Source organism: Nycticebus coucang, chromosome 10 (assembly GCF_027406575.1).
Source record: "Nycticebus coucang isolate mNycCou1 chromosome 10, mNycCou1.pri, whole genome shotgun sequence".
NCBI lineage: Eukaryota > Metazoa > Chordata > Mammalia > Primates > Lorisidae > Nycticebus > Nycticebus coucang.
Genome location: NC_069789.1, coordinates 121,407,343 through 121,435,198, shown reverse-complemented (window position 1 = coordinate 121,435,198; position 27,856 = coordinate 121,407,343). Strand labels below are relative to the sequence as shown.

The 27,856-nt window shown below is 49.0% G+C and overlaps 1 protein-coding gene and 1 pseudogene across 2 annotated transcripts in view; one reads left to right on the top strand and one right to left on the bottom strand.

Annotated features, from left to right (window-relative positions):
• Positions 1-526: 526 nt before the first annotated feature.
• Positions 527-7,034, bottom strand: LOC128596587 (zinc finger Ran-binding domain-containing protein 2-like; annotated as a pseudogene).
• The window catches only part of CD177 (CD177 molecule), a 31,528-nt gene continuing 8,045 nt past the window's right edge, over positions 4,374-27,856 (top strand). Inside the window, exons 1-10 of one of the 2 annotated variants that reach the window (XM_053607127.1) lie at positions 4,374-4,523; positions 7,169-7,254; positions 17,716-17,859; positions 18,072-18,257; positions 19,835-19,957; positions 20,148-20,264; positions 23,724-23,867; positions 24,051-24,236; positions 25,809-25,931; positions 26,125-26,241. In XM_053607127.1, the coding sequence (XP_053463102.1) occupies positions 17,844-17,859; positions 18,072-18,257; positions 19,835-19,957; positions 20,148-20,264; positions 23,724-23,867; positions 24,051-24,236; positions 25,809-25,931; positions 26,125-26,241 (1,012 nt within the window). In that variant the 5' untranslated portion in view covers positions 4,374-4,523; positions 7,169-7,254; positions 17,716-17,843. Of the gene's footprint in view, positions 4,524-7,168; positions 7,255-17,428; positions 17,630-17,715; positions 17,860-18,071; positions 18,258-19,834; positions 19,958-20,147; positions 20,265-23,723; positions 23,868-24,050; positions 24,237-25,808; positions 25,932-26,124; positions 26,242-27,856 lie in introns of those variants that run through there. The other variant, XM_053607126.1, reaches the window with a different exon arrangement.

Sequence of the window (27,856 nt, the reverse complement as noted above, 5' to 3'; positions counted from 1 at the left end):
ACATTGACATATGTTAACAACATAAACAGGTTGACTTCTTTTATCAGATAAAAACATAAAACAGGCAGTTTCCAACAAGTTTACTGTCTTGCCTCCATGCGCAAAGTTCAAATGAACCTTGGAAATCCTGTCTTAGCCAATAGACAGGACATATTTGGAAATGAGAAAAACAAAGAGTTTGAATTAGGAAACAAAGTACTTTGTTATAACTGAGATGGTTGATGGATGAAGCAAATGGTTGTAAATAACAAATGATAAATAGAGCATCTATTTTGAGACATCATGGCTTAAAATGCTATTTATTTTTAACTTTACAAATAAACACAGGTGTATTGTTCTGAAAAGCAATGAAGACATGCACCTCTGCTGGCAGATTCAGCACTTCTGACCAAGGAAGACACCAACTTCTTTAAAATATGCTTCATGCACTGTACTGGATTTTTTAAATGTAAATTTGAATACATTAATTCTTTTTTGAACTTGAATGGGAACCAGAATGGGATGATCCAGAAGATGACCTGTGGCGCCTGGGTAAAGTAGTGGTGTTCCATAGGGGTTGGCCCTGGGCTCAGGGTTGTTTAGTGTTTTCACCAATCACCTGGCTTTCGGGTGACCATGATCTTGTTCGTCTTTATTTGCGATCATCAGATGAAGAAGATCTCTTCTCTTTCTGTTCCTCAAGAGAAGATGATGACCTTGAGTAAGATCTTTTTCGTGGGAAAGAGGAGCCGTCGTGGGACCTGGGGCTGGATCTTGATTTTGACCCACGCGATCTCGAACGTTCTCTGGAACTGGAACGAAATCTTGACTGTGAACTGGAAGAACTTCTTGAACAGGACCTGGACCTAGACCTTGCACTTGAGGGGGAGGATGAGCATGATGAAGATTGTGAATGTGAAGATGGAGACTGTGAGCAACTTCGTCTATTAGGTTTCTTTTTATTACTATCTTCTTCTTCACTGGCATCAGGATTACATTTTGAGAGATCAGTATCATCTTCATCCTCATCTAATTTTTATTTAGAAAGATCTTCATCCTCATCTTCCTCTTCTCCCTCTGATTCTTTATCTTCAACTTCCTTCAATATAGATGCAGGACCAACTGCCTTCCCTCTGTACTTTTTCTTTTCACATCCAAACTCCTCATATTGATTCTTCTCTTTCTATATAGTCAACATTTTCTCTTTCATTAAAACCACCACCATATCCTGTTCATTCTTCTAATTTAGCATACTCTGGAGTATTACACACGTTACACTCTGATCTTCTGGCCCAATTCACATTACTGCAAGTCTCACACGGCCAGTCATTAGCACTAAGAAGGCCTCGGCTCTTTTCTGCAAATGTCTTTCCTATTTCAGTGCCCCCAGCTTTCATCATCTTGGCCTCGGTTGTTTTCTCCCAATCACATCGATTACAGCTAGTTCTTCTACCAAAGTTTACGTTTCCACATTTCTTGTCAGGGCAAATCCAGTCCCTGTCACTGATTCAGAAATTCTTGGTCGACGTCTTGGACGCCAGAACCACAACTACCCACAGCTGTCTTTGATGGTTAGCATTTTTTTTTTGTAGTTTTTGGCCAGGGCCGGGTCTGAACCCACCATCTCCGGCATATGGAGCTGGTGCCCCACCTACTGAGCCACAGGTGCTGCCCAGATGGTTAGCATTTTTATATGCCTGTTGTTCATCATACACCTTCTTTTGAGAAATGTCTGTTCATATCCACATATCCTTTGCCCATTAATTAATGGGATAATTTTTTTCTATTGAGTTATTTGAGGTACTTGATATCAGTTACCTGTCAGATGAGTAGTTTGTAAACATTTTCTTTTTTTTTTTTTGTAGAGACAGAGTCTCACTTTATGGCCCTCGGTAGAGTGCCATGGCATCACACAGCTCACAGCAACCTCCAACTCCTGGGCTTAAGCGATTCTCTTGCCTCAGCCTCCCAAGTAGCTGGGACTACAGGTGCCCACCACAACGCCCAGCTATTTTTTGGTTGCAGTTTGGCCGGGGCCGGGTTTGAACCTGCCACCCTCGGTATATGGGGCCGGCACCTTACCGACTGAGCCACAGGCGCCGCCCTGTAAACATTTTCTTAACGTTCAAGAAGTTGTCTCTTCAGGGCGGCGCCTGTGGCTCAGTGAGGAGGGCGCCGGCCCCATATACCGAGGGTGGCGGGTTCAAACCCAGCCCCGGCCAACCAAAAAATAGCCGGGCGTTGTGGCGGGCGCCTGTGGTCCCAGCTGCTCGGGAAGCTGAGGCAAGAGAATCGCGTAAGCCCAAGACTTAGAGGTTGCTGTGAGCCGTGTGACGCCACAGCACTCTACCAAGGGCGGTACAGTGAGACTCGGTCTCTACAAAAAAATAAATAAATAAATAAATAAAAGAAGAAAAAAAAAAAGAAGTTGTCTCTTCATTCTGTTGATTGTTTTTGCTCTGCAGAGATTTTTAGAGGCTTTCAATTTTCCTCATAAATATAATCCCATTTGTCTATTTTTATTTTGGTTTACTGTGCTTTTGAGGTCTTAGCCTAGACCAGGCATCCTCAAACTTTTTAAACAGGGCCAATTCACTGTCCCTCAGACCGTTGGAGGGCGGGACTATAGTTTAAAAAAAAAAACTCTGAACAAATTCCTATGCACACTGCACATATCTTATTTTGAAGTAAAAAACCAAACGGGAACAAATACAATTCACACTGCTTCATGTGGCCCGCGGGCCGCAATTTGAGGATGCCTGGCCTAGATCAATGTTCTGAAGAGTTTTCCGATGTTATCTTCTAGTAGTTTTATAGTTTGGGGTCTTACACACGATTTTTGTTTGTTTGTTTCTTTGTCACCCTTGGTAGAGTGCGGTGGTGTCACAGCTCACAGCAGCCTCCAGCTCTTGGGCTTAGATGATTCTCTTGCCTCAGCCTCCCGAGTAGCTGGGACTACAGGCGCCCGCCACAACACCCGGCTATTTTTTGTGGTGGTGGTTGTTGCAGTTTGGCTGGGCCATGTTCGAATCTGCCACCCTCTGTATATGGGGCTGGCGCCCTATTCACTGAGGTACAGGCCCCGCCCAGTTACACATAATTCTTACATATAAGTCCACCTTGAGTTGATTTTTTATAGCTGTGGTTACTCTCTGGCCTCCTCCCAGGCTGAACCGGTGCCATGTTCATGCAGTGACCTGCAGGTGTCCACAGAGGTGAGTGGTGCTGTGCTGTGGTGTGGTCCTCATGCTTATTTAAGGAGAGTTTATTGAGCATCTGTCAGTGCCCAGCACTGAGCTGAGCCCTGGAAATTCCCCAGAGACCAGGACGGATGTGGTCCCGCAGTCCTGGGGGTTCCCTGTACCAAGCGAGACAGTCGCTCAGGGACCAGCGTGGGACTAAGGGGTAAAGTATAAGGAGAAGGGCTAGGAAGGGACGTGCCTGGAAGGGCTGAGCTGCTCAGGGGACTACAGAACGCACCCAGGAAGGTGCCCTCTTGGGTGAGACCTGGCACTGAATGGCCGTCCCCGGGGAGGATGCAGGTGGCGAGTTCCGTGGACCCAGGCGCGGCTGGGCCCTGTGGGACTGAGGGCGGGGTTGAGGGAGGTGAGCCCCTCGGGAGGCTCCAGACTGTAGGACGGCACCGCCCTCTAGTGGACAGTGGGGAAAGTGTAGACGGAAAAGTCGCTATGCTAAGCAGTTTTTATTTGAAAATCAATTTTAAAGCATTTTTCATGCTCTACACAAAATTTCATTTTGGTGGCATGTCCCATATCTTGCATTTTACAATATCTTGACACAGGACCTGTGGGTTTCCGCCAATGAGATTACTCTAAATTCAGATTTTCCGTGTCTGTTTTGTTTTATTACAGCCCCCTCCCCCCAGTTTCTTTTAAATCTGTCCACATCTGTGAGCATGCGTCAAGCCTGAGAAGACCTCTCCCTGAGATATGCTCAAGGGGATATTGGGAGCTGTGGGGTACAGGTATGACTAGGGGTGGGGTGGGGGGTGGGGTGACGCAGTCGAAGAGGGAAGAGCCCCTGCAGGAGGCAGGGTGGGGCTCGGGTCCCTCAGACAGTGGAACCACAGCTGTTTCCACCCCAGTGAGAGGTGCAGAGCTTTAGTTGAGGAAAAAGTTCTGGGAACCGATGGCGGTGATGGTTGCACAGCAATGTCAATGTAACTTTATGCCACTGAATGTATGCTTAAAATGATAAATTCTATGTTACGTGAATTTTACCACATTGTTCAGTAATTCTTATTTGATTGCAAAAAGAAACTGTAGAAATCGTGGTAGATCAGTAACAGCACAGTTCACCCTCAGGGCTGGTATGGGGCTTTGTCCCCTGGTGGAATGGAACAAAAGATGTTTGGTGTCTTCACAGAGGTTATTCCAGGAAAAGAAGTGCTGAATGGTGGCCAGTGCCGAGAAACAAACCTCAGCGGTGCCTGGAAGGTTTAGCAATACAGGAGGATGTTGGTGACCTGGTGAAGGCAACTTTAGAGAAAGGAGAAGATGGAAAGTGAATGAGGAGTGTGCAGGGTGAGTAAACGGAGGTGAAGAAACGTATCCAGATGGTTGAAGATGTCTCACTGGGAAGAGAAGAGGCGGGCAGTGTTTTCTATAAGCAGCCTCAGAGGACACGTAGATGGAGGGGACACAGCCATGACAGGGGGTGGGGGACACAGAAGGCCATCAGGGCACAGGCTGCCCCCCTCTCTCTCACTCTGAGAAGCACCATTTCTTGGGGGCAATTAGTAGGTTGGGAAACAATGGATTCGGGGTCTTGGAAGTTCCAGTGTGCAGTACAAAGACAAGTCTAGGATTAGGGTTGAGGCTGTTCCTGGTCAGGACCAGGCCCTGACGGTGAGATCTTTGCTGTTATTGTCAGGGCTTAGTTAGGGTAGTGATTTTCAACTCATGGCCATGAAAATTTTTAAAGATCATTAATGAAATTGTTTTCAAAAGAAATCAAAGCACGGTAAGAATATTCTTTTTTTGACTCTTTTTTAAATGGGATCATGTAAGTGAGCTGCAGAAGTTTAACTACGGGTTCAAATGTGTAATGAGGTAATGAAGGTTGAAAAACACTGGCTTAGGGTGGAATCAGAGTGAAGGATCAGCCTCTTTCTGGGATAGTTTAGAGGTCAACACCAGTAGAAGAGAGGCCGGTCTTCAGCTGCAACAGATCCCACTGCTCACCCTGTGCCTCTCCACTGCTTTTTTCTCTGCCTCCATTCTTTAGCTAACATTTTTTGTATCAATTTTTCATTTTTCTCTCCCCTCTTCCTCTTTTCTCCTCTTTTTCTTACTGCCTTTCTTCTCCCCTTACTTTGCAAGTCATACCAGTAAACTTCAAACAGCTTTTTAAAGTTGGTTCTTTGTTGGCAGAAATTGATTTTAGACACAACATGAATAACTAAGAAATTAGATGAGTGTAAGCCGGTTCATATCTCTGCGAATCCACAAACAAAATCTCCATTCCACTGCTTTCTTCTGGAGGAGTCTGCAGCTGATGTGTGTATCTACACATACACAATTCTACACCTTTTTTTCAGTCACTCGCAATAGATTTTCAAAATCTCGTAACCTGATTTACACAAATATAATGGGGTAAAAGTCTTACTTCCTGTAAGAGGAAATCAGACTTGACTAATCTGCATGCTGGCTCTGAAGAAGTAAGGTCAGATGCTGACAGATGAAGATATGTTAAATATCAAAAAGGAACAGTAAACAATAGGCCTTGTGAAATAGCCACAAATTATAAAAGGAACAAACCATTGAAACCTTGGTAGAATCACAGCTGAAATTAACCACATCCTTTCTCACAATATCTTCCAGTTGAAATTGTAAAATATTCTTCTAACAAACTCCTGGGTAGGTATGCAGAGAAATTAATAAAAGTGAGAGCATCTATGTCTTAAACTCAGGGTATTATTTTATGGAGACTTGTATAAGCTCCATTAGGAGATGACCATACAAAACTGCAGGTTCTGGGGAAAATAACTATCCACCCATTGGGAAGCAGCTCCTGGCAGAATCTGAATGCCTGACCATGGGGCACAAGACATGTCCCTTCAAGGAGGGGACAGAGCTTTATCCTCATAGGGACAGACACCGACTGGGGGTTCCAGCGGCCTTCCCTGTTCTCAGTGCTGCTGTGAACACTGCCATTCTGGGAGTGAGAGGGGCCTTTTCTGGGGCTGTGGTGTCCCATGCAGTCTCGCTTCCAACTAAAGGACATATTTTAAGGCAAAGAAAGTGAGGTAATTAATTCACACCCAGGGAACTGACCAACCTTCCCAGGTGCCCCCTGTACCTGGAGACGGCTGACTTCTCAGAACGATGTAATGGCCCACGAGAGGCTTATCAGGACACCAGGGGGAGATTACACCTTGATATCCACCAGGGAATGCCTTGCATCTTAAACCAAAGGCCAATCCATCACGTCACTTCCCCTATAGCTAGATGCACGAGCGCAGGAAATAAAGGGAGACTAAGAGGCTGTTCCTTCCATTACTATACCTACCAATCCACTGAGAGAACGTTTGCTCCTTGTCCCTGTGACCTTGAGTGGTGTGGGTAAGGAATCCCTTCATTGCTCTAACCAGTGAACCCTATGACCGCCAGCTAACCATTTTGTGTTCCTTGTGCTGCTGAAACATCAGGCAGAGAAAAGGGTCACCCTGTGGGTAACCTGATTCCCTGGGGAGGCTGGGCTGCTGGGACAAAGAGACTAAGTGTGGAAGAAGGCAACTTGCTGTGGGTACTCTCTCTCTGGTTAGGGTCCTGTCCAGTGGGAAACTGACCCAGTGAAGACAAGACTCTCCATCCAAGACTCCTCCCTGTAGGGATGAAGGTTTGGCCCCACAGCAGGTGCCACACTGTCCAAATGCAGCATTGGAGGTGGTGGGGCTATGGGAGGGGTACTGAATGGAGGTATCCCTGAGTGCCCTGAACTCTGTACCCAGGATCCTGGCAGCTCTCTGTGAAGTCATCTCCTCCCTCATCTTCCCAGGAGTAGTAGTGGTAAAGGCCTACAAGTCCTCCCATGTTTAATTTCATTACAAATATGTGTAGCTCAAATGCTGTGGAGGTCCTGATGTGATTTACAAAAATCATTTGTGCTGCTAAATGGCCTCTGAAGTCATGGTAACTTTGTCTCTCTGTATTTTCTTAATCAATAGAAAATCTGAGCCCAGCACAGTGATGGTGGCATATGTAGTCCCAGCCAAGGTGGGAAGATGCTTGAACCCAGGAGTTTGAGGCTGTGGTAAGTTTTGATGGCACCTGTGAAGAGCCACTGCTGTCCAACCTGGGCAACATAGCAAGACCTCTCTCTAAAAAGAAAAAAAGAATCTGGCCACGTGGGGTGCCCAGAAAACATCCGGACTGTTGGTTTCCTGCTCACTGTTGATTCCATCCTGTGTGATGGGCTCCCTCTGTATACTAGGCACTGAGCAGAGAGCGAGAGAGATGAATGGACCTTATCACTAGTATCCAACTACTTACTTGATAATTAGCAACTAAAAGGTGTTTTAAGATCACAAACCAAATTCTGTTCTCAATTTGCTCCTCCTAAGTCTTCCCCCAACTCAGTAGTGGTCACCTTGGAGTTATCCCACCCCTTCTTTTTCTCTGACACCCCCTGTCCAAGCCTTCAGCAAATCCTCCTGACTCCATTTACAAATCATATCTGGGAACTGACCTCTCCTGACCCCATGCTTACTCTGGTCCAGCCGCCACGGCCTCTTACTGAGTAGCTGCCCTCACCTGCTCACCCAGCAGTGGGAATGCAATTCCCACCCCTCCTCTGCTGGGAACCCTCTCCCCAGATCACTCAGAGCAAAGCCAAAGTCCCCTCCCTGTGGGAGTATAAGAAGAAGAAGGCTGGTTCCCCTCCCTGACTTCCCCTCACCTCCTTCCAACTCTCCCTGCTCCAGCCCTGCTGACCTCCTGTTGGCTGCCTCACCACCTGGAGGTCTTTGCTTAAATGTTGTCCTTTAAAGGAGGACTTCCCTGACCACCACCTTTTAAATCGAAAGAAAGAAACACAACCAAACCAAACCGAAGCAAACTTGGGGCCGCCTTATTTCAGTTTAAGGTACTGTGCGACATTATTATTATTATTATTATTATTATTTTTTTTTTTTGTAGAGACAGAGTCTCACTGTACCGCCCTCAGGTAGAGTGCCGTGGCGTCACACGGCTCACAGCAACCTCTAACTCTTGGGCTTACGCGATTCTCTTGCCTCAGCCTCTCGAGCAGCTGGGACTACAGGCGCCCGCCACAACGCCCGGCTATTTTTTGGTTGCAGTTTGGCCGGGGCTGGGTTTGAACCCGCCACCCTTGGCATATGGGGCTGGCGCCCTACTCACTGAGCCACAGGCGCCGCCCTATTATTATTATTATTATTATTGTAAATGTTGTTGCTGTGTGGTCTCTCTTGTGACACCTTCCCTTCCCCCCACTGGTATGTCAGCTCTACCAGGGCTGGGATTTTTGTCTGCTATGTTTTATAGTTGTGTCCCCAGTGTCCCCAGTGCTTAGCACATTGCTGGGCAGATGGCAGGCGCTTAGTCAGCATTTTCAAATGGATGAGTGAAGGAATTACACCTATACTCATGGTCAAAAGGGATAAATATGGAGCCTTATGACAACCAATATATCACTGGGATTCTGACTGAAACTGAAGGGTCAGGGAAGACTTTCCTGAAGAGGAGTGTCTAGAGGAATGTCTTCAAGTTAACCTGGAACACACTGGGGCTGGGGACAGGAGTTGCAGGCAGAGGACACAGCAAGTGCAAAGGCCAGGAGGCAGGAGGTTTAGGAAGTAGGTGGATTCATTTAGGAGATTAGGGGAGTTAATATGCCTCAAGTGCCCAGGACATAGCGAATGCTCAATAAAGGTCAGCATTTTAGGGCCAGGTCCACCCAGCACGATGAGTTGAGTTTGGCCACTTGAAAATGGCAGTCGTAGAGGGACAATAGTCTCTTCTCCTGGCCACATGGACTGCCTATAACATCAAGCTTTGATTACAGCTTTTCTGAGGTGTAATTTTCAGACAATAAACCACACCTATTTAAAGTGTACAATCTGATGAGTTTTACATGACACACATTCCCTGATGTCATGACTATAACCGAAACAGTGAGCCTATCCATCACACCAAAAAGTTTCCTTGTGCATGTCACATGTCACCTCATCCCCACAGTCCCCAAGCAATCACTCATCTTCTTGTTTCTGTCACCAGAGAGTTATTTGCATTTTGTAAATTTTTTTTTAGAGAGAGAGTCTCACTTTGTCACCCTCGGTAGAGTGGCATCACAGCTCACGGCAACCTCCAGGTCTTGGGCTTAGGCGATTCTCTTGCCTCAGCCTCCCAAGTAGCTGGGACTACAGGTGCCCGCCACACTGTCCAGCTACTTTTTGGTTGCAATTTGGCAGGGGCTGGGTTTGAACCCACCACCCTCAGTATTTGGGGCTGGTGCCCCTACTCACTGAGCCACAGGGCGCCACATAAATGAAATCATGTAATGTATTCTTTTTTGTCTGGCTTCATTCATTTAACCTAACTATAAATTAAATAATAAATAATAATAATTATTTTTGCAGGTTTTTTTTTTTTGGCCAGGGCTGGGCTCAAACCTGTCACCTCTGGCATATGGGATCGGTGCCCTACTCCTTGAGCCACAGGCGCTGCTCATAAATATTATTTTTTAGTGTAGTGAAATTCACATAATATAAAATGAACTTTTTTTTTTTTTTTTTGAGTCTTGCTCTCTTGCCGGGCTGGAGTACAGTGGTGTAATCATAGCCCTCTACAACCTCAAATTCTTGGGCTCATGTGATTCTTCTGTCTCAGCCTCCTGAGTAGCTGGGACTACAGGTGCACAGCCCCATATACAGCTAATATTTTCTATTTTTAGAAGATGAGAGATGGATCTCATTTTTGTTCAGGATTGTCTTAAATTCCTGGCCTTAAGCAATCCTGTCTCCTTGGCCTCCCAGAGTGCTGGGATTACAGGTGTGAGCCATTGTGCCTGGCCCAAATGAACCATTCAAAAGCAAACAATTCAGTGGCATTTAATACAGTTATAGTATTGTGTAACTGTAACCTCTGTCTAGTTCCAAAATATTTTCATCACCCTAAATGGAAATCTTGCACCCATTGTCCCCACCCAGTCCCTGGAAACTACCAATGTACATTCTGTGTCTATGAATTTACCTATTCTGACTATTTTACATAAATAGAATCTGACCATATGTAATCTTTTGTGTCTGGCATCTTCCACTCCCACATATGTACTGAAAAAAATTGAAAACTGCTACTCAAACAAGTACATGTACACACATGTACATAGCGGTACTATTCAGAGTAGCCAAAAGATGGGAACAGCTCAAATTTCCATCAATGGATGAATGGGTAATGTACAGGGGAATATTATTGTAGGTGATATATATTTAGGTATAAGGAAATATTATTCAGTCATAAAAAGGAATGAAGTACTGATATTAATACATACTGTAGCATTGGTGAGCCTCAAAAACTATTACGCTCATTACGATTATTTTGAGATTTACTCTGTTGCATGTATTGGTAACTCGTTCCTACTCTGGCTTAGTAGGATCCCCTTGTAAGGTTATACCACAGTTTGGTTAGGTGCTTTCCCAGGTTGGGGGTATTACACATAAAGCTTCCTTGAACATTTGTTACAAGTCTTTATGTGGACATACACTTTTATTTCCGGGAGAAAATAATTGCAAAACATCTATACAACAAACAACTTGCACATAGAATATATGCACATATAAAGAATTCTTATAGCTCAGTAAGAAGAGGATATGTGCATAATAATAAAACATTCCCAAAATATTTGAAAAGGCATTTCACCCAAGAAGGTATTGGATGGCAAATAAGCCCATGAAAAGATGTACAGCATTATTAGTTGTTAGTAAATGCAGAATAATGCTGGGAGCAGTGGCTCACACCTATAATCCTAGCACTCTGGGAGACGGAGGCAGGAGGATCACTTGAGCTCAGAAGTTCAAGACCAGCATGAACAAGAGCACTACTGGTCTCTACTAAAAATAGAAAAACTAGCCAGGCATGGTGGCTGGTGCCCAACTGCTCAGGAGGCTGAGGCAGGAGGATGGCTTGAGCCCAAGAGTTTGAGGTTGCTGTGAGTTATGATGCCACAGGACTCTAAAACGGGGGGCAGCCAAGTGAGATTCTATCTTTAAAAAAAAAAATGCAGAATAAAACTACAATAAGATGGCACTATAAAACTATTAGAATGGCTGAAATTAAAGAGTGACTATAGTAAGTGTTGGCAAGGATATGGAAGAACTGTAACTGTTATACTCCTGGAGGGAAAGTAAAATGGTACAACCACTTTGGAAAACAGTCTGGCAGCTTTGTTTGTTTGTTTGTTTGTTTGAGACAGAGTCTCACTCAGTAGCCCTGGGATTGAGTGCTATGGTATCATAGCTCACAGCAACTTCAAACTCCTGGGCTCAAGAGGTCCTCTTGTCTCAGCCGCCTGAGTAGCTGGGACTACCGGTGGCCACCACTATGCCCAGCTAATTTTTCTATTTTGGGTAGAGACGAGGTCTTGCTTTGCTCAAGCTGATCTCAAACTCTTGAGCTCAGGTGATTCACCTCACCCTCCCAGAGTGCTAGGATTACAGGAGTGAGCCACCAGGCCTGACCTACTTCTTAAAAATTTAAGCATACACCTACTATGCCATTCGGTAACTCCATTCCATTCATCTATTATATTTATGTAAAGGAAAACAAACCGGAATTATCTTGAAAGACTTAGTAGGCTTTGTTGATGAGGGGTGGATAGCAAAGTGATACTTCCAGGTAAATCCCCTGTGGTTGTATGTTGCCGGGTGCCCCCCGGGAAAGATGGCTCTCTACACGCTGCTAAGTCCACTGTCTGTTAACACAGAGACGTCAGTCCCAGCACTGTGTACATTGGGCTACATGTTTTTCCCATCTCTTTTTCTTGTGTGCAGAAAAGATTGAAAACCACGCCTCATTTTACTTAGGAAGAGATGGAAGGTTAGAAAGAGGAAGTAAATTGTTCAGATCAGAATGAAAGCTTAGGCTGGTGTAGAAGCTTAGGCTCTTTTTTTTTTTTGTAGAGACAGAGTGTCACTTTATGGCCCTCGGGTAGAGTGCCATGGCATCACACAGCTCACAGCAACCTCCAACTCCTGGGCTTAAGCAATTCTCTTGCCTCAGCCTCCCGAGTAGCTGGGACTACAGGCGCCGGCCACAACACCCAGCTATTTTTTGGTTGCAGTTCAGCCAGGGCTGGGTTTGAACCCGCCACCCTCGGTATATGGGGCCGGCGCCTTACCAACTGAGCCACAGGTGCCGCCGAAGCTTAGGCTCTTTACTCAAAGCCCACAGTTCCCAAATGATCGCAACTTGCCTTCTCCTTACCTAAATTAGGGCTGCAGTTCCCAACCCCTGGCCTTGGACTAGACTTGTCTGTGACCTGTTAGGAACTGGGCAGCACAAGGTGAGCAGCAAGCAAGAGAAGCTTTATCTGTAATTGCAGCCACTCCCCATTGCTCACATCTCCACTTGAGCTCTGCCTCCTGCCATAGCTGCAGCAGCATCAGATTCTCAGCATTAGACTTTCATAGGTGCTTAAGCCCTACTGAAAAGCCCACATGTGAGGAATCTTGGCTGCATACTCCTTATGAGAATTTAATTCCTCCTTGTCCCCTCAGTAAGTGGAAAAATGATCTTCCATGAAATTGGTCCCTGGTGCTAAAAGGGCTAGTTTCATGGAAGGGATTTTGTTTTTCCAAAATGGAGCTCCGTGGCTGGGTGAGGTGGCTCACACCTATAATCCTAGCACTCTGGAAGGCCAAGGTGGGTGGATTGCCTAAGCTCACAGTTTCAAGACCAGGCTGAGCCAGAGTGAGACCTTGTTCCTAAAAATAGCCAGGCATTGTGGCAGGTACCTGTAATCCCAGCTACTTGGGAAGCTGAGGCAAGAGAATTGCTTAAGCCCAAGAGTTTGAGGTTGCTGTGAGCTATGATGCCACGCACTCTACCAAGGGTGACAAAGTGAGACTCTGTCTCGAGAACAAACGAACAAACAAACAAAAACAAGACAAAACAAAATGGAGATCCAGGTTGAGTGTTGGATTGGCCTCCAAAGGGTTAACCCCCTGTGACACCAGCACTTGAGGATATAAGTCCCTGGCAATGCCAGCCTCAGAAACTCGTTTGTTTCCCCTCCCCTAGTCAGTACATAAGGGCCTGTAAACATATTTAAGCATAACTTTTCATGAAGTGCCACAGATCTCTCCTATTTATTACATAAAGTCCTATGCCTTGGATTTGAATCTGTTCTCCCAGTGAATAATTTTTTTTTTGAGACAGTCTTGCTCTGTCGTCTGCTTAGAGTGCAATGATGTTATTATAATTCACAGCAACCTCAAACTCCTGGGCTCAAGCCATCCTCCTGCCTCAGTCTCCTGAGTAATTGGGACTACAGGCACCCACCGCCATGCCCAGCTAGTTTTTCTATTTTTAGTAGAGACAGGGTCTCACTCTTGCTCAGGCGGGTCTTGAACTCCTGAGCTCAAGCAACCCACCTGCCTTGGCCTTCCAGAGTGCAAGGATTAGAGGTGTGAGCCACTCCATCTGGCCCCAATGAACAATTTGTTGTTGCTGAAGAACACTGGGTATATGGCAGGTAAAGAGATTGGAAATGAACCATTCAAATGACTCTTGAGCCTCTTGGGTGTTCTGTGGCATAGAAGGAGAGAATGCAGCTTGTTTCAAAGGCCTGGGCTCCATTTCCCAGCTCAGTGGGAAAGGTTAGTGTAATGACCACCCCTATCCTCCTTCTCAGTCTGGGGCTTAGTTTCCCTTTCCTTGAAGTGACAGAATGGAACCAGCTCTGGGAAGATTTGCATAATGGGCAGAGCTGGGCAAGGGGAGGAGCTGGAGCCGAGCATCCTCCTTCTTGCTTTGATACTGGAGGATTTTCTGGAAGTAGTGTGGGCACAATGTTTGCAAGGAGGCAGAAGGGTCTTGGGGTAGGGAGTAGGATGTTCATATGGCCTCCATAGCTCACCCCACTGATGACTTGTTAATTAGCTAAGAATGTGACCAACGGCCAGTAAGGGCCTCCTGATGTGACACACGTTACCCATGTAGAATATTGCCAAAAACTATTAAAGTTAATCGAATCATAAAGAAACAGACATATCCAAACTGCAGGAGACATCGTGAAACAAATGCAGTGTTGCTTTCTATGGCATGAAAGAAAATGAAAGGCAGAGAAACATTCCTAGAGTAAAGAAGACTCCAGAGACAAGGCAATTCGGTGCAGCCAGGGCTCCATCCTGGCTGTCCCCTCAACGGGAAAGCAAAAAGCTCTGAAGGATGTCATTTGGAAAACAGAGGAAATTGGAAATGGGGTATTAGCCAATATCGTACCAGCGTAAACTACTCAGGCAAGACCATTGAATCTTGTAGTTACGTAGGACAAAGTCTTTTTATCCTTAAGGAGGTTCTTGCTGAAGCACTTAGTGGTGACAGTCACAGCTACAACTTTTTTATTTTAAAAGTGTGTGCTGTGTGTGCTATGTGTGTATAAACAAATTCAGCAAAAGGTTAACAACTGGTGAATCCTAGTGAAGGGGATAGGAGTGGTCATTACACTAACCTTGCAGCTTTTCTTTTCTTGTTTTTTTTTTTTTTTTTTTTTTCCTTTGGAGACAAAGTCCCATTCCATTGCCCAGGCTAGAGTGCCATGGTGTCAGCCTAGCTTACAGCAACCTCAAACTCCTATGCTCAAGCAACCCTCAAACCTCTGGAGTAGCTGGGACTACAGGCACCCACCATGACATCAGGCTAATTTTTCTAGTGATTAAGGCAGAGACAAAGGTAGGGGTTGGAGCTGAGAAAACCCAGAGAGGAAATACTTGCTTTTCACATTGTTAAGGAAGTCTCAGGGAGAAAAAGTATGTTTTCTAGAGTATTTATCTCCATGGAGGAAGTATTGACAATCCATACAGGACAATTTGTCTCCACGCAGAAAGCCCCACCTAAGTGCTAAAGGATCTGGCTCTGTCATCTCTAGGTAAATATCCTGAGCAGATTCTGACATGATCTGGGCTTCTCGTACTTGGTGGACCCATTGGTCCGTGTAGAGGAGAGAGCTTGCCGTGGGCAAGCCCGTCTTCCTCTCTCAGCCTCTGCATCTTCTTCTATAAGATGAAAAAGTGAGCTTTGCAATTGTTTCACCCAATAGCAAAACACAAACAAACAAAAGCAAAAAACCAACGACTACGATAAAACCCAGTACTGGCAGTGCTGTAGGCGAATGCCTTAGAGTCTTACCTATGGCACTCTACGACAGTGTTTCTCATTGTTAGTATATAGTATATCTTTTCTTGTTATGAAGTTGGCTTTCTATTTGCATTCATAAAAATATGAATGCATCCATGTCTGGCACAGTGCTTAGGAGCAGGCCCCGGGATCAAGCCTGTCTCCAGAGCTACAGGGGATGTGGTATATCTCACCCAGGTCCCTTGATCAGCTGGTGTTGGCTGACAACATCTTGTAGCTGCCCCTCATCTAGAGAATTGTCCTTGACCAGCGAGAGCCCCTTACCAAGGAGGCTGCTCTGCTTCACTCCCTCAGCTCAGCAACAGACCTTGGCCAATGCCTACCTGGACCAGGGGTACAAAATGGTGGTCTTTTTTCATGGTGAATCCACTCCATTGGGGTTCATGTGGGATCTAATGCCAGGGAGTCTTCAGTAAGACACATTCTTCCCTAACCTTTCTCCTTTCTCATGTGAACCCTCCCTGAACAAGGTAGTTAAAGAAGAATCCCTGTTAGGCTCTCCTTTTAGGATACTCAGAGCAAGAAAAGCGCTCGAAGCTATGTGTATTAGAAATGCTGGCTGCTGTCACAGGTACATCATTGAGTTAAAATTTCATAGTTTAATGTAGCAGGTGTTTATTTCTCATTTGCATCATATCTACTTGGTGGTGTGTGTGTGCGAGGAAGGTGGCTCTATTATACTAAGACATGAGTGACTAAGGGTGCTCCAGGGTCATCCTGACGGATACCGACATCTAGCTAATACATGGGGGTAGGAGAAGGCATTCCTGCTTTCCAAGCACTCAGGCTCTAGCGTGAGTCATTTCTGTCTACCTTCCATTAGGAAAAGTAGTTCCATGGTCTCCCTAGAGGCAGGGGGAGTTGGAAAAGATGGTCCCTCCCTGGGCAGCCATCTAGAGGCAGATCACAGATCTTGGCTGGGCAGTGATCTCTGCCATATGCTGTGGCCTTAGGCAAGTTATTTAGCTGCTCTCGGGCTCAGTATCATTACATATAAAACTGGGGTATTAATATTAAGATCTCCATCAGGGGTGGTCAAGTTGAATGACTAAGGCCTAGAACAGAGCAGGACTGAGAGTAGCTTTAGAAGCCAGTTTCCTCATCTCTCCCCTCACAGTACAGCATAGGCCCTGATGGCACACCTCCTTGCCATCAGGAAAGAGTGAGGATATGGCACGGTTTAATCAAACCATTGGTAGTTTGAAAATCAGACATGATAGGAATATTTACACCACAGAATTAGGTCAACAGTCTACTGGTTTTCTTGACCTTTTTCCCAAGAGCTGGTTTTCTAGCACAGCACTGTGCCCATCTGTTTCCAGCGAAGAAACTTTGCTTTGTCAAAATACATCTTAATTGTTCAACCCATGTCGGGTCTCCACTCCCACCCTCTCCCCATGCCATATCCTCACTCTTTCCTGATGGCAAGGAAGTGGGGACCCAGGGCCTAGGCTGTGCTGTGAGGGGACAGAGAAGAAGAGGAGAGAAAGGGAGAGGAAGTCACAAAAGGGGAAATAAAAAGGAAAGCCACAGAGGAAGGAAAGAGAAAGAACGGGGAAGGAGGAGGTCAGAGGCGGGAAGAATACCGAGACCAGCCAATGCCCGCTGCCCAGTGTCCTCACAGGCAGTTGGGCTATTTCTCCACTGAGGCCAGGAGGTGACCAGGGTGCCATGAGAGACGAGGAAACTGGCTTCTAAAGCTACTCTGAAATGGGGTTTTGATGGGGACTCACAGAAAAGAAGGCTAGGGATCCAGGCGAGGGGCACGCTGGAGTCAGGGTTCTCTGTTTGAAACTGTGGGAGGATCCAGAGCCTGGATTCCTGGGTCTGACAGAGAAGGGAGCTGGGAGCCTGGACTTCCAGGTGTGAGGGAGGAGGGGCCCAGGGGCTGGACCACTGGGTCTGAATGTAGAGGAGCTGAGGGCCAGGATCCCTGGGTCTGAGGGAGGAGGGCCTGGGGCCTGGACCTCTGTATCTGAGAGAGGAGGAATTCGGGCTGGAGCCCTGGGTCTGAGAAAGGAGGGGCACACCTCCCGTCAAGCCAGGTCTTTCGACAGTTCAGACTGGGAGGGCACAGCCCAGGCCATCTTTGGCAAGGGCTTCCCCTCCTCACCCGCTTTCTGGGCTGCTGGTCAGGGGAAGTATAAAGGGCCCATTTCCTGGTTGAAACAGTAGAAGGGAATTTTTCTGCTGCAGACTAGTCATGAGCTCTGTCTTACTACTGGCCCTCCTGGGGGTCACCTTCATGCTGCCAGGTGAGTGAGGACCCTGACTGGAGAGGACTTTCCCTACCGACTGGCAGGGAAGCTCTGCTGAGATGGATTTGCTCTTCCCACCCCAGGACGGCAAGCTCTGATCTGCAACTGGGGGACATATAAGGCTGTGCACAATGTATCTGAATTGCCCCTCCAGTGGACGGTTAAATTACAGAAAAATTGTGACAGAGGCTGGGGTTGCCACGACTCGCTGATGCTCATTGAGGATGGTGAGAAGGGGCCTGACAGTGGAGAGCCCCGCCTGCCTCCCCCACTAGGTCCCCTGGGTCCTGTAGCCTAAGCCTCTGCCTGTGCAATTCCTCTGGTGCCCAGGTGCCCCCACCTCAACCTCTCATCCTAGGCCACCATGCAGCCTCTCCCCTCTAATACCCTGGAGTCCTGATCCCCACCATGACTGACTCCCTCTCTTCGTCTGGTCCAGGACCATCCGCGCTACTGGTGCTCAGCAAGGGCTGCGCTGCAGAGGCGGACCATGAGCCCCGTGTCACCCAGCACAGGACCGGCCCTGGCCTCTCTGTCGTCTCCTACACCCACGTGTGCCGCCATGGGGACTTCTGCAACGACCTCTCCACAAGTGCCCCAGTCTGGGCCCCGCCCCTGCAAACAGGTGCCCTGGAGAGGAGCGGGACAGGGAGGGGCTGTCCGAGGGGATGGCTGGGGAAGGCGCTCACTTGTTCTGTCTCTCCCTGACTGTCCCTGACTGCCCCACCCCCTAGTTCCCAGTCTCTTGGAACTCCCTCCCTGTACCTCCTGCCCACCGGGGCAGAACACCCAAGACCAGCTTCTTCCCACCCTCCTGGAACCCCACCCTGGGTTGATTTCTGATGTACAACCCCCCACTCCTGCCCCATCCTAACCCGGCATGGGCCTTCTCCTTTCTTCTGCACTGTGCATTTGGCTCACCGCCGTCGCAGGCAGGGCTTTGCATTTTCTGTTCCTAAGCCAGGAGCCTTGTAACTTTGCACCGTCTGTGTCTAGTGTTAGAGTTTGGGGCATGTCTGTGCTTCTCTTCTCTGAAATAGTTTTTTTTTTTTCCTATGAAACAAGCATTTATTAAGCTCTCAATATACACTGGTTATACTAGACACAGAGATCAGGGCAGGTTTCCTGGAGTTGGCCATTTGACATGAGTTTTGATGTATGGTTTGGAATGTGCCAGAAAGGGATAAGGCAGAAAGGATATTCTTTCCTTTTTCTTCACTTTTTCCTCTTTGTTTCTTTCTTTCTTTCCTTCTTTTTTTTTTTTTTTTGAGCCAGAGTCTCACTCTGTGGGCGAGGCTAGAGTGCCATGGCATCACAGCTCACAGCAACCTCAAACTCTTGGACTCAAGCCATCCTCTTGCTTCAGCCTCCTGAGCAGCTGGGACTACAGGTGCTTGCCACAAGGCCTGGCTGCTAGTTTTTCTATTTTTAGTAGAAATGAAAATAGTTTTTGAACATGGATGTCTTGTGTTCCCTAACTGTTTAGGAGACCTTCCAGGTGAAGCCACAGGCTCCTTCCAGGGCACCCCCTCCCTGCCTTGACCAAGGAGTCTGTGTCAGTGTCTAGCCTCAGAAGGCCAGACTTCTCCAGAAGGCTCAGACTTGACCAAGGCTGTCTGTGTGGGGCCTCGGCAGGCCCTGGGCTCCATCCTGCCCACCCCCACCTGCACCTCACCCTCTTTTGTACTGAGCCCTACATGCCTCTCCACAGATCTCTTTTGTTGTAAGAGAGGGGACCTCACTCTATTGTCCAAGCTGGAGTGCAGTGGTACCATCACAGCTCATTGCAGCCTCTAACTCCTGCACTCAAGGGATCCTCCTGGCTCAACCTCCTAAGTAGCAAGGATCTAGAAGTGGGTGCCACTGTGCCAACAGCTAATGTTTAAAAAGTATTGTAGACATGGGCTCTTGCTGTGTTGCCCAGGCTGGTCTCAAACTCCTGGGCTCAAGTGATCCTCCCAGAGTGCCGGGACTACAGGCGTAAGCCACTGTGCCTGGCCCCCTCTCAGATCTTATATTCACACTCACTTCCTCTTCTACTGGCCTCACATCAGGAATTCCCCACACCAGAGCTGGGTGAGAGGCGCCCAAGGAAGGCGTGTCTGGCAAGTCTGGGGGCCAGCAAAAGCAGCATGGAGAGAAGGCATCTGATCCAAACCCAGAGCTTCTCAGTGCTCCCTGCTCTCTCTGTCACCTCCGCAGACCCAGGGTCCTTGCAGTGCCCACACTGCTTGTCTACAGAGAGATGTCCAGAGGATGCAAGTGTGCAGCTCTGTCCCAAGGGGACCACACACTGCTACAAGGGAGAGCTCGTGCTCACGGGAGGTAAGCTGAGCACCTGGGGCCCTGCAGGAGCTGAACAAGGTCTAGGGACTGAGAGTTGAGTCTCTGGGGAGCTGAGGCATGGCAGGGGGAAGGGGGAGGTGGGCCTGGCTTTCAGGAGCAGCACCTCTGTCTGAGGGTCAGATGGTCCTTGCAGCAGCATCACTGTCTCTCCCTCTCTCCCCTTCCCCAGAGAACATCTTCACCCGGCTACAAGTTCGGGGTTGCATGTCCCAACCAGGATGCAACCTGCTCAACGGGACCCAGGACATTGGGCCTGTGATGGTGAAGGAGAGCTGTGATTCCAGACGTGAGTCCCATGCCTAACAACGAGGCTGTGTCCTGCACCACAGCCCTCGGGCACAACCCAAGTGATTTAGGTGTTTATTACTCACTCTGCCATGTGTACAACGAGGGGACTCTCTGGGTAGACAGTTGGGGTGTGGAGGGATGGGGGGTCAGTAGGCGGTGTGGAGCTGAAGGAGAGAAAGATGGGGGGTTTGGCCCAAGGGACAAACTATAGGACAAGAGCCCTGCTGGGAGTTTTCCAGGATGCCAGGCTAAGGTAGGGCAGCCTGTCTGGGCGGGAGGGGAGGTTGGTGGGGGTGCAGGGTGAGTTGACTTGCATATGACTTGATGTGTCAGGGATACCGGAGCACCTGCTGCTTCTCATGCTGTCTCCACAGCCCTGACCTTGGGCAGCCCTGGGTCTTCCGCTTCCCCTTGAGCACTCCACCAGCTACTGCCCTCAATGATACCCTTGTAGTACCAGAGCTGGGGAAGTTGGTTCCTCCCGGGGCAGTCACCTCCTAGAGGCAGACCACAGATCTTGGCTGGGCGGTAATCTTTGCCACACTCCTTGGCCAACTTATTTAGCTGCTCTGGTGCTCAATTTCTTTACCTATAAAACTGGGCTATTAATATTAATAGGACTTCCCTTAGTGGTGGTCAAGCTTATATGACCAAGGCCTAGAACAGAGCAGGGCTCAGAATGTGAACTATCCCCTTCATCTGCTGAGAACCTACTTAGGGATGTATAACTATCTTAATCCTCACCACAACCCATGAGATGCGGATATACAGCCCCCCTAGCCTACAGAAGGGCATACTGGAGCTCTCAGAGGAGAGTCAGTGGCCCAAGGCCACACAATCACAAGCAACAGAGCCTGGCCTGGCAGCATCCGAGTTATGCAGACCAAGGACTGTCAGACTGTTAGCTCAGAGCCAACCGCTCCCCACCTGCACCCCAGGCTTTGCATTTGCTGCTTGAATGCAGGCCTCCCAGGAAGGCTGCCTTGATATGCTTAGTTCTGCATCTCCATCTTTCTGCTATCATCTCCTGTCATTCGCTGCCACTCTCCAGGTCACCACTGCAGTCCAGCCACTTGCATTCTTTCTAATCCTCAACCAAGCCAAGCTTGAGCCCACCTCGGGGCCTCTACACCGGCTCCTCGGGAGGAGCATGCTGTCTGTGTGTCTTTCCAGTCCTGGCTCTTTCATTCCATTCATCCCCTGGCTAAAATGCCACCTCAGGCTGGCCCTTCCACAACTCTAAGCTGAAGCAGCCAGTTCGTTCGCTAGTTTTCACTCTGTCCAGCACCCAGAAACAGGCTCATGTATTTGTTAAGTATGTGTCTGTCTTACTAAGCTGTGAGCTTCGTTCCAGGCAGCAGCCTCATTCTTATTTGTTTCCCTGTATCTGAGGCAACTAGGATGGTGCCTGGCACAAAAGGCAGCTTCAGTCAATGTTAGTTGAGTAGAACAGGACGTGTAATTGAGTATCCGTGGCCTATTAGCTTCCTGGCCCACCCTTCCCTCACCTCTTCCAGCAAGGATGTGGTTTCAAGCCATGACAATTCCAGAGGGTGCCACTCGCACAGCAATGGGAACCACTGGGGAGGGCCCTGGTTTCCACAGAGCACAGCCTGTGCTACCTGAGGTGATGGCTCTGTTGCCATCTTTCCCTTTCTGCTCACTCGTTTATTCAATCAATAAACATTTATTAAGCATCTACTAGATGCCACATAGGTGATGTAGACACAGTAGGAGATCAGACGAATATGTCCCCAGCAGGGTAGCAAATATGAAATTTTCAAACCCACATAAAGAGATGTCAACAATAATTGCAAGTTGCATGTTCATTTCTCTTTCCCCGCTATGCTGGCTCTCCCCAGCCCTCCTGTGCCTCTCTTCTCTCTGTCAGACACCCACCTTTCCCCTCCGCAGTCCCTCACAGACACCCCTCATTCATTCCTGTCTGCCTCCTACCAGTGTCCTAGAGCTGGTCTATATGGGCCTGTGAAAGGTGATGTTAAATAGCTCTGGAATTTTTGAACTGATTATTAATTAGTAGTTTGGTACTTTGAAAATTGATGATTTGAAAATCAGACGCGATAGGAATATTTACACCACAGAATTAGGTCAACGGTCCACTGGTTTTCTTGACCTTTTCCCCAAGAGCTGGTTTTCTAGCACAGCACTGCACCCATCTGTTTCTAGCAAAGATACTTTGCTTTGTCAAAATATATGTGTTTTTTTTTTTTGTTTGTTTTGAGACAGAGTCTCACTATGTCGCCCTTGGTAGAATGCTGTGGTGTCACAGGTCACAGCAACCTCAGACTCTTGGGCTTAAGCAATTCTCTTGCCTAGGCCTCCTTAGTAGCTGGGACTACAGGCACCTGCCACAATGCCCGGCTATTTTTTTTGTTGTAGTTATCGTTGTTTGGTGGGCCTGGGCTGGATTCGAACCCACCAGGTCTGGTGAATGTGTCTGGCACCTAGCCACTGAGCTACGGGTGCTGAGCCCAAAATGCATCTTAATTGTTCAACCCATGTTGGGTCTCCACTCGCACCCTCTCCCCATGCCATATCTTCATTCCTTCCTGATGGCAAGGAAATGGGGACCCAGGGCCTAGGCTGTGCTATGAGGGGACAGAGAAGAGGAGAGAAAGTCACAAAAGGGGAAATAACATGGGAAGAAAATCACAAAAGGAGAAATAAAAAGGGAAGGGAATAAAAAACAGGAAGGAAAGAGAAAGAAGAGGGAAGGAGGCCAGGGGCAGGAGGAATGTTGGGACCAGGCAATGCCCACTGAGCAATGTCCTCACAGGGAGTTGGGCCATTTCCTCCCCTGAGGCCAAAAGGTGACCAGGGTGCCATGAGAGATGAGGAAACTGAAGCCACTCTGACACAGGTTTGGGGTGGAGACCCGCAGAGCTGGTTTAAAAGAAGGCTGGGGATCCATATGAGGACCCTGGAGTCAGGGTGCTCCGTTTGAAATTGTGGGAACAGCTGGAGCCCCATATCCTGGGTCTGAGAGAGAAGGGAGCTGGGGACTCAGACTTCCAGGTGCGAGGGGGGAGGGCCCAGGGGCTGACCGCTGGGGCTGAATAAAGAGGAGCTGAGGGTCTGGATCCCTAGGTCTGAGGGAGGAAGGACTGGGGTCTAGACCTCTGGATCTGAGGGAGGCGGGACCCCTCAGTCAGGCCCTTCAAGCACTTCAGACTGGGAGGGCACAGCCCAGGCCATCTTTGGCAAAGACTTCTTCTCCCCACCCCGTTCCTGGGCTGCTGGGTCAGGGAAAGTATAAAGGGCCTGCTTCCTGGTAGAAAGAGCAGAAGGGAATTTTCTGCTGCAGAACGGTCCTGAGCTCTGCCCTACTGCTGGCCCTTCATGCTGCCATGTGAGTGAGGACCCTGACCTGGAGAGGACTTTCCTGGCAGACTAGCAGGAAAACTCCACTGAAATGGATTTGCTCTTCCCACCCCAGGACGGCAAGCCCTGTTCTGCCAGTTCGGGAGGTATAAGGCTGTGCACAATATATCCGAACTGCACCTCCAGTGGACAGTTAACTCAGAGAAAGAATGTGACAGAGGCTGGGGTTGCCAGGACTCGCTGATGCTCATTCGGAATGGTGAGAAGGGGCCTGACATGCAGAGCCCCGCCTTTCCCCCCTGCTGGGTCCCAAGCCCATGAAATCCCTCAGCTGCTTAGAAGCCTCCCACTTCTCACCCTAGGCCACCATGCAGCCTCTCCCTCTAGTACCCTGGAGTCCTGATCCCCACCCAGACTGACTCCCTCTCTTGGTCTGGTCCAGGACCATCTGTGCTCCTGGTGCTCAGCAAGGGCTGCACTGCAGAGGCGGACCACGAGCCCCGTGTCACCCAGCACAGGACAGGCCCCGGCCTCTCTGTCGTCTCCTACACACACGTGTGCCGCCATGGGGACTTCTGCAATGACCTCGCCACCAGCTTCCCCCTCGGGGAGCTGTCTCCAGAAACAGGTGCCCTGGAGAGGAGCGGGACAGGGAGGGGCTGTCTGAGGGGATGGCTGGGGAAGGCGCTCCCTTGCTCTGTCTCTCCCTGACTGCCCCTGACTGCCCCACCCCCTAGTTCCCAGTCTCTTGGAACTCCCTCCCTGTCCCTGCTGACCACCCGTCCAGAACGCCCAAGACCAGCCTCTTCCCACCCTCCTGGAACCCCACCCTGGGTTGATTTCTGATGTACAACCCCCCACCACAACTCCTGCCCCATCCTGACCCGGCATGGGCCTTCTCCTTTCTTCTGCACTGTGCATTTGGCTCACCGCCGTCGCAGGCAGGGCTTTGCATTTTCTGTTCCTAAGCCAGGAGCCTTGTAACTTTGCACTGTCTGTGTCTAGTGTTAGAGTTTGGGGCATGTCTATGCTTCTCTTCTCTGAAATAGTTTTTTTGTTTTTTTTTTTCCCTATGAAACAAGCATTTATTAAGCTCTCAATATACACTGGTTATACTAGACACAGAGATCAGGGCAGGTTTCCCAGAGATGGCTGTGTGACATGGGTTTTAAAGTATGGATTGGATCATGCCAGAAAGAGATAGGGCAGAAAGTATATTCTTTTCTTTTCTTTCCTTCTGGGACAGAGTCTCACTCTCCATTCTGTGGCCCAGGCTGGAGTGCCATGGCATTATAGCTCATAGTAACTCAAACTCTTGGGCTGATGCCATCCTCTTGCCTCGGCCTCCCGACTACCTGGGACTATAGTGCCCACCACAACACCTGGCTAGTTTTTCTATTTTGGTATAGATAGGGGCTCGCTCTTGCTCAGGCTTCTCTGAAATGGTTTTTGAACATGGATGTCTTGTGTTCCCTAACTGTTTAGGAGACCTTCCAGGTGAAGCCACGGGCTCCTTCCAGGGCACCCCCTCCCTGCCTTGACCAAGGAGTCTGGGTCAGTGTCTAGCCTCAGAAGCCAGACTTCTCCAGAAGGCTCAGACTTGACCAAGGCTGTCTGTGTGGGGCCTCGGCAGGCCCTGGGCTCCATCCTGCCCACCCCCACCTGCACCTCACCCTCTTTTGTACTGAGCCCTACATGCTGCTCCACAGATCTCTTTTGTTGTAAGAGAGGGAACCTCACTCTATTGTCCAAGCTGGAGTGCAGTGGTGCCATCACAGCTCATTGCAGCCTCTAACTCCTGCACTCAAGGGATCCTCCTGGCTCAACCTCCTAAGTAGCAAGGATCTAGAAGTGGGTGCCACTGTGCCAACAGCTAATGTTTAAAAAGTATTGTAGACATGGGCTCTTGCTGTGTTGCCCAGGCTGGTCTCAAACTCCTGGGCTCAAGTGATCCTCCCAGAGTGCCGGGACTACAGGCGTAAGCCACTATGCCTGCCCCCCTCTCAGATCTTATATTCACACTCACTTCCTCTTCTACTGGCCTCACATCAGGAATTCCCCACACCAGAGCTGGGTGAGAGGCGCCCAAGGAAGGTGTGTCTGGCAAGTCTGGGGGCCAGCAAAAGCAGCATGGAGAGAAGGCATCTGATCCAAACCCAGAGCTTCTCAGTGCTCCCTGCTCTCTCTGTCACCTCCGCAGACCCAGGGTCCTTGCAGTGCCCACACTGCTTGTCTACAGAGAGATGTCCAGAGGATGCAAGTGTGCAGCTCTGTCCCAAGGGGACCACACACTGCTACAAGGGAGAGCTCATGGTCACGGGAGGTAAGCTGAGCACCTGGGGCCCTGCAGGAGCTGAACAAGGAGGTCTAGGGACTGAGAGCTGAGTCTCTGGGGAGCTGAGGCATGGCAGGGGGAAGGGGGAGGTGGGCCTGGCTTTCAGGAGCAGCACCTCTGTCTGAGGGTCGGATGGTCCTTGCAGCAGCATCACTGTCTCTCCCTCTCTCCCCTTCCCCAGAGAACATCTTCACCCGGCTACAAGTTCGGGGTTGCATGTCCCAACCAGGATGCAACCTGCTCAACGGGACCCAGGACATTGGATCTGTGATGGTGAAAGAGAGCTGTGATTCCAGACGTGAGTCCCATGCCTAACAACGAGGCTGTGTCCTGCACCACAGCCCTGGGGCACAATGACCCTTGGAACAGTATGGGGTAACCAGAGGCATCACACCAAAGCCAGCAGCCCCGAGTGATTTAGGTCTTTATTACTCACTCTGCCATGTATACAGCGAGGGGACTCTCTGGGTAGACAGTTGGGGTGTGGAGGGATGGAGGGTCAGCAGGCGGTGTGGAGCTGAAGGAGAGAAAGATGGGGGGTTTAGCCCAAGGGACAGACTATAGGACAAGAGCCCCCTGCTGGGAGTTTTCCAGGATGCCAGGCTAAGGTAGGGCAGCCTGTCTGGGTGGGAGGGGAGGTAGGTGGGGGTGCAGGGTGAGTTGACTTGCATGTGACTTGATGTGTCAGGGATACCGGAGCACCTGCTGCTTCTCATGCTGTCTCCACAGCCCTGACTTGGGGCAGCCCTGGGTCTCCTGCTTCCCCTTGACCACTCGGGCCCTTTACTATCCTCATTCATCCTCCTACCCATGGTCCTGGAGCTCCCTGCTGGCTTGGTGTACAGGAAAGAAAGTCGGAGAGAACATCGAGAGTTCTTCAGGGGAGAGAGGGAAAGGAAGAGTTCATCAGGAACACTGGCAGTGTCCCTACTTACCCTTTGCATGCATCCCCAGTGGAAGGATGGACAGTGTCATGGGAGTTCTCAGTAAGAAGGCTCTTGAGGCGGGGGGAAGCCATGGTCGGGAAGGAAGGGTCAGCTAGGAGTCCCAGCTTCCCTGAGACATGGTCTTCCCTGCTTGTGCCTCAGTTTCCTCATCTGCCACATTGACTTTAGCAAACATCTCTCTTTGTGTTTGGATCTGTCTCCCTGACTAGACAAGGGAGACTAGGAAGCTTGAGGACAGCGTCTGGGTGTCCTTGACACCAAGGTTTCCAGCCTGTGGGGCATAAGAGCTGGCTCAACATGGGTGCCTAGATGTGTATGCTAAAGTGAGGGCTGGCAGGATCCTGGGGGCTCCCATGGAGACCACAGATGAGTGAGACTCTGTCCCTGCTGTAGGGCCTCCAGAACTAGAAGGGACTGATGCCAGGCACAGTGTTCCTGGCTTGGGGTAGTCAGGGATGTGAGGCTTGAGGACACTGAGAGTAGGAAGATATGAATGGCCCGGGGCTGGGGGCTGTGAGAGGCCTTCACAGTGGAGGTTTCCTGTGAACCCGTGCCTTAAAGATGAGCTGCAGTTCATTGGTAGAAGAGGAAAAAGACATTAACGGGAAGAGGGAACAACATGTGCAAAGGCCCGGAGGTTGGAATAAGCTTATTCTTGTTCAGAAGGGCTCACCAAGAGGATGGGGTGTGGCTGGGATTGGGGGGTGGCTAGAAGTTTTCCAAGTAGACAAGGTAGGGGGGTGGAAGGGGCACTATCTAAGCAGAAGGAAGAGCGGGTCTGAGGCCAAAGGGGGCAGGAAACGGCCTGGCGTTTGGAGAGGTGAGAGCGGTACCTGCAAAGCCAAGCCAAAGCCAAGCAGAGGGGGCGGGCGTTTTCCCGAGGGAAGGGGAGCCATGGAAGGCTGTTGATGGAGAAATCTGATCTGTTTCTCTTTCCTTTTGTCAAATACTGGCAAACACACCCAC